The 17,394-nt window shown below is 50.8% G+C and overlaps 1 protein-coding gene across 2 annotated transcripts in view; it reads left to right on the top strand.

Annotated features, from left to right (window-relative positions):
• HOXC4 (homeobox C4) overlaps positions 1-13,161 on the top strand; it is a 60,585-nt gene extending 47,424 nt beyond the window's left edge. The window contains exons 2-4 of one of the 2 annotated variants that reach the window (XM_028491282.2): positions 10,291-10,407; positions 11,124-11,498; positions 11,992-13,161. In XM_028491282.2, the coding sequence (XP_028347083.1) occupies positions 10,392-10,407; positions 11,124-11,498; positions 11,992-12,347 (747 nt within the window). In that variant the 5' untranslated portion in view covers positions 10,291-10,391 and the 3' untranslated portion in view covers positions 12,348-13,161. Of the gene's footprint in view, positions 1-10,290; positions 10,408-11,053; positions 11,499-11,991 lie in introns of both variants that reach the window. The other variant, XM_007125724.4, reaches the window with a different exon arrangement.
• The last annotated feature ends 4,233 nt before the right edge of the window (positions 13,162-17,394 follow it).

Genomic DNA, 17,394 nt, shown 5'->3' with positions numbered 1-17,394 from the left:
TTTGTAACACAGAATGGTGTGTCTGTTGTGATACCTCCCTTCACTGCTTTGATGGGGCCCCAGGAGCCCAAGGAGTCTGGACTGAGGAACTGAGGTGATTGATAGAGATCTCTTTGTCCTTGAGTCCTACAGAAGAACCCTGGGATCCATTTTCTTCTCTCACTCCTAGGAAGATTCACTGTGTGGGGGGTGGGAGGGAGAGGAAATTTGGGACTTAGGGAAGTTGGGTTAGGTTATCCAGGACCTTGTTCAGCCTCTGATGACCAGGCCTTAGAAGCTAGAATGAGAGGTTGACCAGAGGCTGTGGGCATGCTGGGGAGCCTTTGCAGGATGGAGGTTACTTCTCTACACCTGACACAAGTGCATAGAAAGTGCCATGATCTGAAGCCCCATATTGTGGTGGGGGGTGGAATGTGTGGGCTCAGTTCCTTGGGATCCCTTCAGCTCTGCATGTGCCACAGCTCTCAGAGAGGTAGAGGAGGCTGGGTTCTGCCCTTGAAAGATCCCCAGTTCTCTCAGCCCCCAGCCCAGAACACCACACCTGAACAGACAAAGTATATGTATGTGTCCAAGTGTGTATGAAAGAGGTCTGAAGGCCAGGCTGGACACAGTAAACCAGCCTTAAACTAACTTCCCAGTAGCCCATGATTCTTCCCATCAGCCCAGCCTGAAGACCATTTGTCCTCCCCTCCCCACTCATGCCCTCCAGACCTAGGCATCTGTTAAGTTTCTTCCCTTCTGCCTCCCTGGAAAACCAACCCCCTGGAGCAGCCCCCACAGATGGGGGCAGCCAGGCTCTTGGTGACCTTTAGTGTCCTGTTGGCCTGTTGAGTTGTAGGGGGTTGGAAGGCAATGTGGGACTATGAGGCCAGATCCTTATCTGATCAAATCTGCTCTTCAGGCTCAATTCCAAATATCTTAGGGCTGCTTCTCTGCTCAGAGAGTGGAGAAAATTCTTGTCTAGTAAATACTTCTTTAAAAAGTCAACTTTCTGGCTGGAAAACCCAGTGTGTGTGTGTGGTATGTGTGTGTATGAAGCGAGTAAGGGTCAGGTCCCTCATTTTAGATTGTGTCTCTCCCCCTCCTCTGGGTGGAGGATGGGGGCATGGGCTGAGGTTTTATTGAAGGTGCTTTTCCTGTTGGGAGTAGAGATGGGGTCATAAAGCCTAGAGGAGGCTGTTTTGATCTGGTGACTTCTCAGGAAGTAGCATTTGAGCTTTTGCTTTGTAAATCACTCTCCCCCAGGCTGGCCAACTAGATTGGATTGCACTTCTCCAAGCCCACCTGGGGCCCTCCTTACCTCCCTTTCCCCAGTAAACCAAAGCAGAAAATTCAAAGGAAGTCCAGGGCCCCCCAAATCCTCTGCCTCCAATAAGAAAAGGGCTCATTGGTGATTTTCCCCCCTCAAAACTCCAGATTTAAAAATCATGCCATCTTTTATTTTCTTTTGCCCACACAGACCTTGGTTCCCCCAACCCCTTAGTTAAAAAGGAACTAATGTGGAAAGCAATCAGCTTCTGAGCCTGGTGTTAGATACCATAACTCCTGGGGGCCCTACTCTCTCCTGGGGCCGCTGTCTCCCTGTGATGTCTTTCCTGAGCCTCAAACCCCTTCTTGACAGGGTGGGAATTCAGGTCTGTAAGAGAGAGCTCATGAAGAGAGGGGATGGGAGGGGGGCATATAGATGACCCCATCTAGCATTGTATGAATGGAGGAAACTCTCTGCAGTCAGTGACTGGGTTTTATGTAATTAAGATGGGTGCAGGGTTGTGTGTGAAAGCCCACAGCCTTCTCACATTTCTCTCTAACCAAGCTGTTGCAAAAAAAAAAAAAAATCATATTTTACCTAAATGGCTCCATTTTGTAATGTTAATGAGCCTTCCCCTCCTAAAGACACCCCAGCTTCCCATGGATCAGTCCCCCAGCTTTGGGTTAGGGAGCTAAAGGGAAAAGAAGTAAAGAGTCCTCTACCTCTGTCTCAGTTGGGGCTACATCAGGTCAGGATGCTTTTCAGGCCCAGTTGTCAGGGCTCCTATCCATCGCCAGAGAGATGCCCCATATGCTGGAAATAAGGCCATAGATTATATGAGTCCCTGGGCCCTCTTAGCACTTACTTGCACAGGCTTCAGTTTACTCTCATTTATTTCCCAGAGAAGTCTGGGCTGGGGCATCCCAAACCCACAAGCATCAGAGAATCTCCCTCATTCCTAAGACTCGATGCAAATACATGTGTCTTTATAGAGAGCTGAGCAATCCCATAGGTGTATATGTGAAAATGTATTTATAGATTGCTCTGTGTATAACAGGATGTATGTTTTACATCCCTCTCTACTCCACATTTAAATGCAGATTTATAGATACACAGTGAACGTAACAGTCCTCTGTCAAATTCCTGTGTGCACATTACCAATCTCTCTATAGTGTTGGATGTATAAGCTGGGATGTATTGGTATAGCTCTCCTTAAATATCTGGATGAATAATTGGTGAGTTTTTTCCCTCGGTTAGAAAGAACTCTGTGTGTGTTGCTCAATCTCTATTTTGAAAATTTTTATCTAGATTTATGCAAAAGTCCCAACTCATAAAATAGCTACATATTTGGAGATCTTTATAGTCTTTGCAGTTTTGCTGCAAACTTAAATATTTGAAAGTATGTTTAGAGATGGTTCCATAATGCATGTATCTATATGTAGGGGCATAGATCTCCCTCTAGAAGGACTGAAACTTACTGCATCTCTCTGTCTCTCTATCTCTGTGTCAATAAAGACATCAGGTGAGTGGGGATAGGGAACAAATATCTTTGGGCTGTTTTGCTTATTAAAGGGAGTGATTCTGTTGCTATCTTCAAGGCTGAGTCCAAATGAGTTATTTGCCCCCGAAAACCTGCTCTAGGGACCACAGCCCTCTCCAGGCTGTCCCTGTGACCTGAAATCCCAGCCCAGGCTCCCCAACCTGCAGTACCTCCCAAGACAGTCACTAAGAAGGGAGAGAGGGCTTTCCTGGTGGCGCAGTGGTTGAGAGTCCGCCTGCCGATGCAGGGGACACGGGTTCGTGCCCCGGTCCGGGAAGATCCCACATGCTGCGGAGCGGCTAGGCCCGTGAGCCATGGCCGCTGAGCCTGCGCGGGAAAAAAAAAAAAAAAGGGGGAGAAAGAAGGGAAGAGTCCTCTAGCTCCGCTCCTCCTCTTGGCTCCCAGGTTGGAGGCGTTGTCCCCCCACGCCAACTGGGCCTTTGAAATTTGGGGAAAAGAGCGTTCAAGTCCCCCACTGTTTTTGTAGGGTGCCCAAATGGTGCCAGAGTCACTGCCCGACCCATAGATGCCTCCTCCCCAATTGTTCTTGGTGCCCAGGGCCCAATTAAGCGGCCGCCTCACTCCCGGCAGCCGAGCTCTTATCGGCCGGGATTGATGCCTCCGCGGCTCCTGTATATCATTTCCAAGATTTTTTCTGTCCAACTCCTCGGCTCCTTTAGCTTGCGCGGCTTTGACTAATGATTGCTACAGATGCCAACGTCTCCAGAATCCTAATAGCCAGGCAGGCGGACTCTTATTTACCCGGCAACATTTCTGCGGGAAGGGGTGGGGGGAGAGGGTTTGAGGGAGCTGGGGCTGGGCTGTTGCAGGTGGGGGGGGGGCAGGGAGAAGGTTGTGACCAACTCACGTTTCACTGAACTTCTTCTCCAGTGAGAAGGACATTCCCAACTCCCTCCTCTCCCTGAGGGAAAAGCAGGATCATAAAACAGTGTTAATAGTAACTCAGAGCTCGCCTCATTGAAAAGGATCAAAGAACGAACAGGACATGGGGAAATAATCAGAGAAGTGTTTATTAGTTGTAAATAGATGAGAGATTAAGCGGGAGACCAGCGGTTTAGGGAGGAAAAAGAGGGATTTTTTTTTTCTTCCGGAGGAGAGAAAGGGAAGGTCAGCCACGGTGGGGAAGGGGCTCCTTTTTTAAAATTTCACGTCTTCCCTGTCCTCTCCGCACCCCGCATCTAGTCTTCCCGTCCGTGGAAATGCCTCCCCTCCTTCCCTTACTTCGCCTCACCTTCGGTCCCTCCGGTGTGGGACCGCGGCCACTTCCCAGAGGCTGCTCCGTTGCCCGCTGGGGCTGCCCGGGTGATGGGGCCTCTATCTGGGCCTGGGGAGCAAAATCAGACCCAACGGCCAACTGTGGGCTGGGGGCCGCCGGCCCTGCGGTCCCACTCGCGCCGGAGTGGTGGAAAGTTGCGGCCGAATTCGCCTCTCTCGGCGTTTCTGGGCCGCCGGCGGGGCCGCGTCTTTGGGGGAAGCGGCTGGAGCTCCCCGCCGAGCCTGGAGCCGGGAGTCGCTCTTCCCGGGGTCTCGATCCAGACCCTCCCATACATACACACCTCATTCGGGTGAAGAGAAAACAAAAACGCTGAGCAGCCCGGCTCCGAGCCCAGCCATGGAGTGCTAACTCCAACGCGGAACATTTTTCTATCAGAGAATAACGGAGCACAAAATAATTCAGCAAGGCGGATGGGCAGGAGCACGGTGTGAGATCCCCGCGCGGTGAAGCGGCTGCAGAGCGGGCCGCGCCGCACAGCCCGGGAGGACCATTTCGTTGGAGTGTAGGGCGAGGCCGCAGCCCGGACCCGGACCCGGACCCAGCCGCCCGAGGGCCAGTATCTAAATTACAGCCCATCAGGAGGACTCGGAAATGCAAAACAGGGAGCCGAAAAGATTTAAACAGTCGGAGGCGGAGGCGTCCCGACGCGGCCAAAGCGAAAATCAATCACGTAATTAAAACGGGGAGAGGGCGAGACCCGAGCTTGGGGGTCCGGGGTTCGGAGAAGGCGGCCAAGGTGCGCGCCGAGGTGGGCGAGCGGCCTGAGGATGGGGCTTTCCCGCCGCGGCCGGAGCGCGGAGGGGCTGCGGGGAAGTTTATAACAGATCGCTGTTGATTCCCGCCTGGCTGGAAAGAGCAGGCTGTGTGTCCTCTTCTAGGCCGGACCCTGAAGCCGCCCGATGGGCCCTTCCAGGGCTCCCCCATTTTCATGGGGTTGTGGTATGTGGTGATCCCTGGGGTGCCCCGATCTGTCCAGGCAGGTTTGTCTGAGAGCGCAAGTGGCACCAAGACGTTGCCTCTGGGTTTAAGGGGATAGAGGGAAGTGGCACCCTAGTTTCAGGCACTTACATGTTGCCTTCGGACTGGATTCCCCCACCCCAGGAATCAAGGCTTGCCTTTGGAATGACTCTCATCTAGGGATCCAGGTTTGGAAGGGAGGTGAGTGGGCTTATTAAGGGGAAACTTGGGCCTGAGCTAACTGGACCCCTTTGGGCAGGGAAGGAGAAGGAACAGTTCCCGGAGGAAAAAAATAAGGCACGCAGGGAGCTCTGTTTGTGAGGGAATGATGTTCTTGTTATTACTGAGGTTAATGATGGTAATGATCGGATATGGCTGGGTCAGCCTGGAGAGAACGAGCTCTCCACAGCCCTCTCTCACAGAGGCTTCTCTGGAGAAGTCACTGGCTCCCCAACTTGGGTGTGATTGGGGTGAATAAAATGAAGACCTTTCCTCCCTTTCCCTGCCCTTTCCTCTCCCACTCCTTAAGAACTCCAGAAAAAAAAGGGGAAATCTTATAAAATCTTCAACTCCCCCCCCCCCATCATTTTCCTCTGCTCTCTCCAGTTCAGTAAAATGCATCATCTTTGGGCACTGGGCTTTTGCCGGGCACCCTTCTTAGGAAGTTCAGCAAGCAGTTACCGGGCCAAGTCCCCATGAATTCTGTTTCTGACCCTGGAGGAGACCCAGGATTCTCTTGCCCGCTATGTTGGAATTCTCCCTCTATCCTTAGCCTTTCCCAGTCTCTGCCTTCCTTGGTCCTGGGTGTCTGATCCCATGGGTCTCTGGCAGCTCAGAGGCCAAGAGCATGTTGAGATGCCCTCATCAGCTCCCAGAAGGGATCCCACCTTCCTATCGGCTTCTTAATTCTGGGAGCACCAGGTCAGGGAGCTCTCTGTAAGCTCCCCTAAGCCAGCCTAATTCCTAGATCTTTCAAAACCACATTTAGAGAGCTTTAAAAGTAAAAGTCCTTTCCGCCTCTAACAGGAAAGTTCAGGTTACAAATCTTCAGCAGCGCAAGCTTCCTGCAGCCATAAGTCAGAATTTTCAACAACAAAAAAGAAGAAGTAAAGCTTGCATCAAAGGGAAAAAGGGACACCCCAGCCCCAATTTTAAAGGGGATACAATCCAGCAGCCTTGGACAAGAGTGGGGGCCTCACTTGACAAGACTCAGTGAGGCCAGGATGGGCAAGGAAGGGGGTGGGGAACCCAACCTCTAACTAACAATTTCTCCAGCATAAAAATGAAACATCAAATTCGTTAGCCCAGGGCCTTCATTTTTCCCCTTCCACATTATAACTAGTTATTGAACTCGTTGGAGGATCTAAAGGCCATTTGCGAAGAGACAAATTTCAATGGAGTTTCCCCATCAATAACCCCATGGCAGTGACCTATTGGAACAAGTCAAACACCCGAGGTGAAATGCAGGTCACTCTGTCTAACCAATATTAAAATGCAGCCACTTTTTAAAAAGCCACTTTAAACGAGATTTGAGGAAAATTGAATTCCAAGAAGGCAAAGCAAGGAGGGGGAAATCCATGAGAGGACCTTGCCTATGGTCTCCGAACAAACAAGAGAGATTCATCTTTAATATTTAAAGGGGGGCAAATTAACATTCCATGATTGCTTTTTTTTTTTTTGAGACTATAAGCAATTCCAGGAGAAAAAAAAAGGTTGAGTATTTTCTGGTGACACTTCTGGGTTATTAAAATCATTTTAGACCAATTCATTACTTTTACTGACAAGAGATTTAAGAAAAAATCAATTAAGCATTTGCATATTCTTTTGCATACATTAGCCCTGCCTGCTGGCATTAGGAAGAGACAAAACACATACGTATATACATATACACACACAGGGGGAAAAATGGGAGCCTTGCTTTAGTTTGGGGTTTTCAAGTCGCCCGGAGAAAAAATAAAAATGAAATGAATTACTTGATTGTATACCATCTAAAAGTCAATTTATTTGAGGAAGAAGAAAGAGACGTGTTGCAATTTTTAATCTCTACAACAACAACAAAAACCACGTACACACACGGGCGCGCGCACCCGCACACACCCACATCCTGCACTTCTGAGAGTGGGGAATGGAATGACCCTCATTTTCCTTCTCTTTGCCCTCCAAGTCCTGAGTTGGTTCTCCCACTTATTTTTCTCCCTAGGAAAATCCAGGGATTCTGAGAGGTGAGATTTTAAGGCATCGCAGAATCAGTGGAGCCGCTGGGGTCTCTCAGCCGGCAGCTTGTTACCGGGGAGGGGAGGAATATGGGTTATCCAACGGTCAGTATGGTAATCCGGGCACAATAAGGCCTCGCACACAATGGACACATATTTTTCTTCAGCGGTGTCAGAAGGGAAGCGCTTTGTACTGAAACATGTTTCCGAAAGAGAAACCAGATCAAGATTCAGAAAGGATATGGGGTGAGGGGGGCATTCAGACAGTGATTGCTTAGAGGCTGGCAAAAGGTGATCAGAAAAAATAAAAAATAAAATTGGGGCAGAGAGAGGTGGAGGGCAGAGCAGGGGTTGGAGATCCCTGGGCTGAGGAGGCAGGAGGGCGAAGCACAAAAGGAGATACAAGGATTCATCACGGGCAAGAACCGCTTTATTGACCCCCTCCCCAACCCGTTAAGCCAGTGCTAAGTACAGAAGCCCTCCGAAGGGATCTTATTTCTGCGCTTGCAATAATATCCTGGTGAAAATGTTCTTATGTGTGTGTGTGGTAGAGTCTGGCTTGTTATTTTCCCCATAGGCAACTTTCTTGCTATTAAGATATAGGAGCCCAAAGAGAGGGTTTTGGTAAATGATGTAGATAAGTGTGGGCATACTTGGGGGAATCTCCCAGATTTCACTTTCTGGATGTGCATATCGAATTAGCTGTGAAAACCTGGAACGAAAACTCCACAGATTTATGGCTGCATAAGGAGGCATTTAATACATTAATAAATATTAATAGTATGAATGCATATATATTTGTTAGCAGTAATAACCAAAGATGGATTGGACATGTGGTTGGAGGCATCTGAACTCTCTGGATCTACTTACACATACTGGCCCGAAGTGGGTTTCCTGCTCCCGTTCCCTCGACCCACCTGCAGGAGCTCAGAATCCTGGGGAGTGGTGGTGTGAGATGTGCAATGCCTTGGGAAGGACTCTCTAAAAAGCCCAAGAGGGTGAAGAGATGGAAGAAAAGCGAGCTGAGGCGGGGGCAGGGCTGGTAGAAGGTGAATGTGAGGACTGGGAGGAGGGGAGCCAGGTGGAGCAGAGATTCTTCCCTGCCAGGATGAGGTGGAGCAGCCTGATCCAGGTGCAGGCCTAGAAGGGAGGATGGGGGTGGGGCTGGGAGGCTTTCTTCTTCAGCAGCCTTCCCCCAACCCTACCTGAGCTCTCAGGAGCTTTGCCTCTCCCCAGGCAGCAGTCTGGGGCTGGGTTCAGAATTTTTATGTAGATCAGCAGTCAGCATTGGTTTCCCTCTGCCACTTCCAGCAACTTATAATTAACCTACCCCCCCTCCCACCAATAATAAAACCCTCACGCACTCCAAATCGCTGTCAACCAAGCAGCAGCCTTCCCCTTCTCACGGTCTCAAGTTCCTCTTCCAACCAAACCAGCCAGTCCTCACCCGCAGAGGGTCCCGGACAGGAGTGGGCAGGAGTTCTCAACCAACTTTGGAAATCTGAGAACCTCTTCTAAGAGATGGTCAGCCTCCAGGGAATTCCGGTTCTCTCACCCATCTGGTGGCAGGGGTCGGGCACCGACCTCTTGGGGAGAGGGTATCCAGGGACCCCCAAGCCCTGGCTCTTGGTGAGCCTGGGGTGAGTGTGGGGGGCTTGAGCATTGCAGAAGGGAAGGCAGCCAGGGGCCCAGGCAGGGTGAATCAGTCCCTTTGGGCATCGGCTGTGGCCCAGCTCTCAGGGTGAGCCCTAATTTGGAAGTGGGGACCCTCTCTGACATCCCAAAGGTGGTGAGAGACAGATTGGGAATCTCCCGCCTTCAGCCTCCCTCTCACAAGGGGTTTATTTTTTTTCCCTTTCCCCTCCTCATTCCCTTAATTGCAGATGTTCTAATTAAACCCTCAAATAGTTGTTATGCCGTTTTAAAAGGTACTTATTCAAGTGTCAACCAGGCTGGGCTGGGAGGAGGCAGCGTAGGGCGGCGAATTAAAGGTAGATTGACTAATCACAGCGGCGATCATAATAATAAAATCAGAGGGAAAAAAATCACATTACGACTTTTCGTGGAAAGGAGGGAGCAGGCAGCCAGCGGCCGCCAGCCCTGCGCTGCCGCCGACACAAAGAGTGCGGGCGATTCCGCGAGACTGATTTATGACGTTTTACAGCCCTATAAAAGCTGTAGCGACGAGGCAAGCGCTTCTACCACCGCTGGCAGATTTAGTCTAATAAATAAAACATAAACAGTTAACTTTATGTGTCACTTTTATTGTTATCAAGTAAAATATAGCCGAGCCCCGGCAAGCTATGATTTTAAACTATAATTGTTATCAAGTGCAACAAGGGGACCTGGCTCCCTCCCTGGGCTCTCCCTTCTGCCACCCCCCTCAACTCTGAGTTATGGGATCAGTTAATTGGAATCGGTGCAAGACGTGGCCACCCCTAGCTGAGGGGGGTGTGTGTCAGAAAGCGGCTCTTCCTTGCCCCCTCCCTCCTCCATGGCCCTGCCACCCCACCATCAGGGTATTCCTGTGGGTGGGTAGCAGAGAGAGGGGAGGGCGCAGGAACGGGCTGGAGATCCCCAAGGCCCGCCCAGCATCCCCAGCTTCGTGAGCTCACCCTTCAGCTTTTGGAAGGCGGCCTGGAGCTGGCCCTTGGGGATGCGTGTTTACATGTAAACACATGTGTTACATGGATACAATCCCTGGCCGGAAGCAGGCTCTACAGACGAAGGCCTCCCCCTTAGCTAGGTCTGCCCTCTGTGGAGATGGAGAAAGAAGAGCTCCCTGGGCCTTGGCTGGGCACCATCCCAGGGCACTGGCCCCTGGCAGAGTGCTCTCCTCCCTGCTCCAGGTCCTTGGGAACCAGCCTTGGAGGCAGTTGTCAGAAAGCAGGAGGCCAGACGGAATGGAGAGTGGAAACAGCGGCCAGCAGGAGAGATCCGCTGCTCTGGGCTGGGAAGGGAGGGTTAGTGGGTACTTGGGGAGGGCAAGGCTTCTGAACTCTGCTTTTGCCAACCACTTCCTGTCTCTCTTCAGCGGGGGCTCAACCCCCAGACCTCCAGAAATGACGTCAGAATCATTTGCATCCCGCTGCCTCTACCTGCCCGGTCCAGCTGGGACCCTGCCTCGCCGGCCCCATGGCCAGAGGGTTGGGTGAGTGTGTATGGGGAAGGGGGCTGGACTCTGGTCTCCTTGGATGGGGGGCATCCCAGGCTCACCAGCTTCCTGGGCTCAGCCTGGGCCTCTCCCCATCCAACCTCCACTCCAGTCCTCATTCAACTTCCTCTTCCTGCGAAAGAGGGGCGCTGCCACGGTGCCCTACACAGACTGAGACAGGATCGCCATGAATGGAGACCTCTAGAAAAGCTCGGGAGCCGAAGCCCGAGGGGCCCACCGGAGGCCCAGGGGGAGACCCTGGGAGGGGGCTGAACCACAGCCTCCCGACAGCCCCCCAATGCCCAGCCTTTGGAAGGGAGCTGGGGGCTTCCCATCTTCTTTTGCAGGGGAGGGTTGTCAGTCGGCGGGGTGTGCACTGGGGGCACCGCAACCCCTGCCAGCTAACCCCGCATCACCGCCACACACACCCCCCCCCCAGCACCACCACCACCACCACACACACAAAAAAAATTGGATACATTTTGAATAAAGCGATTCGGTTCCTTATCCGGGGACTGGGTTGCTCCGTGTGATTGGCCGGCGGAGTCACATGGTGAAAGTAACTTTACAGGGTCGCTAGCTAGTAGGAGGGCTTTATGGAGCAGAAAAACGACAAAGCGAGAAAAATTATTTTCCACTCCAGAAATTAATGATCATGAGCTCGTATTTGATGGACTCTAACTACATCGATCCGAAATTTCCTCCATGCGAAGAATATTCGCAAAATAGCTACATCCCTGAACACAGTCCGGAATATTACGGCCGGACCAGGGAATCGGGATTCCAGCATCACCACCAGGAGCTGTACCCACCACCGCCTCCGCGCCCTAGCTACCCTGAGCGCCAGTATAGCTGCACCAGTCTCCAGGGGCCGGGCAATTCGCGAGGCCACGGCCCGGCCCAGGCGGGCCACCACCACCCCGAGAAATCACAGCCGCTCTGCGAGCCGGCGCCTCTCTCAGGCGCCTCCGCCTCCCCGTCCCCAGCCCCGCCAGCCTGCAGCCAGCCAGCCCCTGACCATCCCTCCAGCGCCGCCAGCAAGCAACCCATAGTCTACCCATGGATGAAAAAAATCCACGTTAGCACGGGTAGGCAACTTTGCTTTTTGCTCTCCCCCTCCCTCCCCTCTTCCCCAGCGCTCCCCACCCTCCTCGGCCCCCTCCGGCCCCCGTCCTCCTTTCTCTCCTTCCCCCTCTCTCTCCAGGAGCGACTCTGGGTTAGCACAATTGAACTGGATTTACGAGCGAGAATGGGTAATTACATCCCCCATAAATTTTATGGCTTAGCTACTCTGGGCAGTCCGAGCCATGTGCTACGATCTGTTCTGTATGTGTGAAAACTATGCTCGCTTTCTAAGGGCGCATAAATAATTCAGTGTCGTTACAATGAGGATTCCCCTCTTATTACACTACAAAGTCTCCAGCTCCCTTCAACTTCTTTATAACCCGTTTAGCTTGATGACTTTATTTCCACCACCCCCTCCTCCTGTTACAAGAGAGCTGAGGATGGGGTGAGGGTGGGGGGCGGGGAGCCTGCTGCCTTTGAACCCCACTATTTGCTTTTCCCCTCCCCCTCCCCCAGTGAACCCCAATTATAACGGAGGGGAACCCAAGCGCTCGAGGACAGCCTACACCCGGCAGCAAGTCCTGGAATTAGAGAAAGAGTTTCATTACAATCGCTACCTGACCCGAAGGAGAAGGATCGAGATCGCCCACTCGCTGTGCCTCTCTGAGAGGCAGATCAAAATCTGGTTCCAAAACCGTCGCATGAAATGGAAGAAGGACCACCGACTCCCCAACACCAAAGTCAGGTCAGCGCCCCCGGCCGGCGCTGCGCCCAGCACCCTCTCGGCAGCCACCCCGGGCACTTCTGAAGACCACTCCCAGAGCACCACGCCACCGGAGCAGCAACGGGCAGAGGACATTACCAGGTTATAAAACATAACTCACACCCTGCCCCCACCCCAGGCCCCCATCCTCCCCTCACACACAAATTGACTCTTATTTATAGAATTTAATATATATATATATATTTTGGTTCTTTTCTCTCTTCCTCCCACCTTATCCCTTGCCATTTCCAAACAGACAAAACAGATAAACAAACAAGCCCCCTGCCCTTCTCTCCTTTCCACTGTTAAGGACCCTTTTAAGCATGTGATGTTGTCTTAGCATGGTACCTGCTGGGTTTTTTTTTTTTAAGGCCATTTTGGGGGGTTATTTATTTTTTAAGGAAAAAAAGCTGCAAAAATTATATATTGCAAGGTACGATGGTCTGGTTTAGGTGCGTTTCAGGGGAAATGAGGAAAAGGAAAGAGATTTTTAAGCCAATTCTCCTCCTTCTTTCTCCTTCTCCTCCTTCCCCGCTCTTTCCTTAGGCCTTTTGCATTGAAAATGCACCAGGGGAGGTTAGTCAGGGGGAAGTCATTTTAAGGAGAACAAAGCTATGAAGTTCTTTTGTATTATTGTTGGGGGGAGCTGGGAGGAGAGGGGGGAAGACAGCAGACAAAGCTAAATGCATCTGGAGAGCCTCTCAGAGCTGTTCAGTTTGAGGAGCCAAAAGAAAATAAAAATGAACTTTCAGTTCAGAGAGGCAGTCTATAGGTAGAATACCCCTCACCCCCACCCCATCGTGGTTATTGTGTTTTTGGACTGAATTTACTTGAGTATTGTAAAAACTTGCAATAAAGAATTTTAGTGTCGATGTGAAATGCCCCGTGATCAATAATAAACCAGTGGATGTGAATTAGTTTTACGTCCGTGTCTGATGGTTTCTTTTTATCCCCCTCCTCCTTCTGACCCGGTAACATCCCACCTTCTCTATATAGTTGCCGAAGTTTACTCTAAGCAAACACACAAATCTTAACTCTCAACTCCAGTTTGCCAAGGTCCTTAGAAGAATCAGCAAAAGGTTTGGGGCAGAGGATCTCAGGAGAGGGGATGTGGAAGATCAGGGCCAATTTCTCCCTGAGTCTGCAGAGGCCAGACTCTCCTGGGGGTACTTCGAGTAGAGCTGGGAGGGGGGGGTCTCACTTCTCTAGAGTTAAGCACAGTGCCTTCTTTTGTCTATTTCCTTCTCCTCTCTTCTCCTTTCTCTCTGATGAGTAGGCCTGCCTAATTTGCAGACTAGAAGGCAAGTTTAGGGAGTTGGGAGGAAGAAGAGTTTTCATCTTTGGGAAGCTCTTTGGTAATAAGGGATTAAGGAAGACGCCCACTCAGCATGCCTGTTCTCCTTAAAAGAAGAAACATTTTGAGCTGGTGACTCTGAAGCAGCAAAGTGACCTGTCAGGATGGCTTCTCTGTTTGTTTAGACTTGGAAAGAAGGGTGAAGTGGAGGCCAGAGGCCTGGGAGGCCCCCTTGCATGGGTAGGCCTCAACGCCTGATTCCTGGAGATAATGAAGCACTTTTATTTTTTCCCCCTAACTTTTATCATGGACCTGCCAGGTGTTGAGAAAAGACACAGGGAGAGGCAGGGACCACCCCTCTTCCTACAACTTCCCAGGTCCCCGCAGGGCTTGGGATAGGCAGAACAAGGCTGCCTGGTTGTAAAAAAAAAATTTTTTAATTGTTTCCTTGAGGGCTAAAACAAACAAACAAACAACAACAACAAAAAACTGAGCTGGATTACCTGAATGATTAATTTAAGCCAAAGCCTCCAAAGAATTCTGGTCCTGGGGACCAGGCTCTGAGCAAGGCCTGCTCAAATTTTTGCTTGTTTGTTGGGAGAAGGTGAGGAGGTAGTTGGTGAGCTTCTCAGGCAGTTTAACCAAATTTCAGGATGGAAGGCTATCAGAAGTAGAAGAGAGAGGGAGAATGTATCTGGGGTAAATAGGGGAGCCATGGATACCGCTGTCCTCTCTCCCCAAATTCTGGAGTGAAAGACAACAGAAGAACCAAGTTATGAAAATCTGTTTGGTGTGCTTTGGATTTATATCCTCTTGAAATATTTATTTCCTCTTGCTGGCTGGTACTTAGCGTGTGTGTGTGTGTGTGTGTGTGTGTGTGTGTGTGTGTGTGTGTGTGTGTGTGTGTGTGTGTGTTGGGGGGAATCAGTCCTGGAGGTCTACTTTCTCCTCCCTCAATGGTGCCCTGGGGACAGCAAAACAAGCTGCCTACAGTGTGAGGAAGCAGGGCCAACAATTATCTGGAGTGATTTTATGTAATCAAGTGAATTAGGGGCCAAATCTGACTGTGGCTCCCATCATCTTGAGGCAATTGACTTTGGGGCAGGAAAAGGGGGTCTAGTTGTGCTTGGGGGAAGGGAAGGAAGGTCTGAGGGGTGGACCTGGGTGTCTTTCCAATCCTGTAAGGAAGCTAAGATGGAAAGAGAGGGGAAAATGGAAAATAAGATCCATAGTCCTTTCCTAACTTTGCTCATTTGGTTTCAGGGGAATTTATTCCCTCTTCCCTAAAGTGGAAAGGTGAAAGCAAGGAGGGGAAAATTCACTCTCTTTTATGTCTTACTCTTCTTCCTGAACTTGCTGGAGGGACATGCTCTTGCTCCGGAAAAGCAGCATAAAAGGATCGGGACAGTTCTTTTATTTTTCCTTCTTTAGGGGCTTCTGTTTTTAATTCCTCTTCTCACACATACACACATGGTCACTCTGTCCTTCCTCTCTCTGTCCTTCTCGGTCTGAAAAGGGGAAACATCAGACATCCCTAGTTTGTAACAAATAAAACAAAACTAAAGCCTCTTACATTTGATTTTTGGAAAATTTTGGCCTCTGGCCTTCCCTCCAGTGAGCTCCATTCTCTCCTCTTTCCCCAAAACTCTCCTTTGCCTTGGACCTGGCCACCCAGAATGGGATCATGCTGGCGGGGAGGAGTAGGATGTCGGGTGTGGGGACCGACCTGGGCCGGGGCCCCTAGCTCCAGCTGTCTTGGTCCACTGGATGCTGCTACAGCCTCACTGGGAAGCTGAGGGCCAGAGCTTTTATTGAAGTTGGGTTGAACAGTGGGAAAAGGCTGGGGTGGCGGGGGTGGGAGGGGGGGCGGGGAGGGGAGCGGGGAGGACGCAGCCCAGGTTCACGGGGAGGACACAGCATTTTCTCTCCCATTGCCTTTATATTCGGCAGCGCCTCTGACCTCTCCCCCACCCCCATCTCCGACCCTCCCAAGCCAGCCCTTGCTCAGCCCCTGGTCTCCAGATAGGATGCCACTGCTTTTGTAGGGCTGGGGATTTCTTGCCCCGAGTCATGGGAGAGGCAAGGCGCATGAATGCCTGCTAGCGTATTGTGTGTCTCTCCAATGGCTAAGTAAAAAGAAGACGGGGTGAAAACGGCGACACCAGTCTTCCAAGGTCCTTCTCTGCAAGCACCAGGAGATTCCCCACAGGTCAAAAATCCCCTTGACATGTAAGTAGTTAGCACTGATCTGCTCTGGGGGTGAGGAGCACAGCAGTTTCAACTCTATCTCTGTTTGCGATTCAATTTTTATCTCAACTCCCGGTCTTGGGGAGGGAAGGCGGGAAATCCAATCAGGAGCGGAGGGCTTCTGCTTGGGAAGAATGGAGTTTCTGTGCAGAGTCGTGTACCTGAGGAGTGAAGAAACTTGGCTCAAAAAGGAGAGAGAGAATCGAAAAAGTGAGCCTGGGGGGAAGGACTGGGGAACTTTGTTTCTCTAAGGGCCTCTCACTGCCACTTGTGTGAAGTTTCCTACAAAGTTTTCTCTGCAATCTGTGCATCAGCTTTTTTTGAGCATGGACTGGGTGGATTGCAATCCAGAGACACCTTCCTGCTGTTAGATGTATGTATATGTGTGTGTTTGGGGGAGTGCTAGGGAAGATAAACAATTAAGGGGTTCTCTGGAGCTTGGGGCCAGGGTACGCTCTGCTAGGCACAGTTTGTCTGCTTTTCTAAGTTTAAAGAGACTGACTCCGAAGGGTGTCCTTGAGATGGAGGGTGCTATGATGGGGAGGAGCAGCGTGCTGGGGCAATTTCAACATCTTTTTCTCAGCTTTTTGCCCAGTCCTGGGGGAGCGTGGTTCACAAAGCCACTTCTCATGGTTTTCCACAGCTTCTATCTGGCACCCCACTTTTGGAGAGCTAATTCTTATGAAAGTGTTCCCCTTTCAAGAAATCCTTCTCTGACTTGGAAAAAGAGATGGAGGAACCCCCAACTCCAGCAGCCATCAGTGCCGAGGGAATATTTATTACCTCTCTGGATATCATTACCTAAGAATACAATTTTATGAACTTCCTAATCTGTTAGCTTGATTTATCTGGATGGGTAGGGGCCCAAAATAAACATTTGGGAGATTTAGTAGAAAAAAAAAAGCCTTTGCCTGTAACCAATCTTTCTGATAGAACTGACCACCCCCCTCAGGCTGCTTTTTCTGCATCCCATCTCGCTAGCCCCATTTCTACTTTTCTCCTGCAGCGTGTGGCTGCTTTGAGTGTCCGAGTTTTAGCTGCTTCTTGAGAATTAAAAATGGTAGGGTGCACTGTTTGAACCGGAGACCTGAAGGGCTCCCTCAGCCATCTTAAAATCTGTGCGGCTCCAGGAGCTCAGATCCCCTTTGGACTTGGGGAGCAGAGAGAAACCAAGGTCTGCTCACTGCCCCCTACGTCCAGGAGCCTCTTCTCAGGCTTGGCTCTCCCTCTATGCCTCGGGATTTTCCTGCTCTTCTCTCTGGTGTCAGCTCGGTAGCTTCTTTGAACACAGGATCCATCCAGAGGCCAAGCCCACAACCATGCAAGCAGGGGTAAGGTCCTCTGCAGCACTGTCTTCCAGCCTGCCGCTTCCTGCAGGCCCAGCTAGCTGATGAACTAGGAGGCAGGGGAGACAAGAACGGGTAGGGAGGGTCTCAGAGTATGTCTGAGTGTAAATAGGGTTACATAGTCTAATAAATGGAAAGGAACTATTTTAAATTGCCAGTCCCCATCAGCAACTGCCAGGTTCCCTAAGATGCAGGGTCCTGTAGGATCCGCTCTGCCAGCTGCCAGTGGTGATGGGCTATGGATCCAGCCCAGAGAAGTGTCACCTCTA

This window comes from Physeter macrocephalus, chromosome 6 (genome assembly GCF_002837175.3).
Source record: "Physeter macrocephalus isolate SW-GA chromosome 6, ASM283717v5, whole genome shotgun sequence".
NCBI lineage: Eukaryota > Metazoa > Chordata > Mammalia > Artiodactyla > Physeteridae > Physeter > Physeter macrocephalus.
Note: the sequence above shows the minus strand (reverse complement) of the source record. Positions and strands in the feature narration are given on the sequence as shown.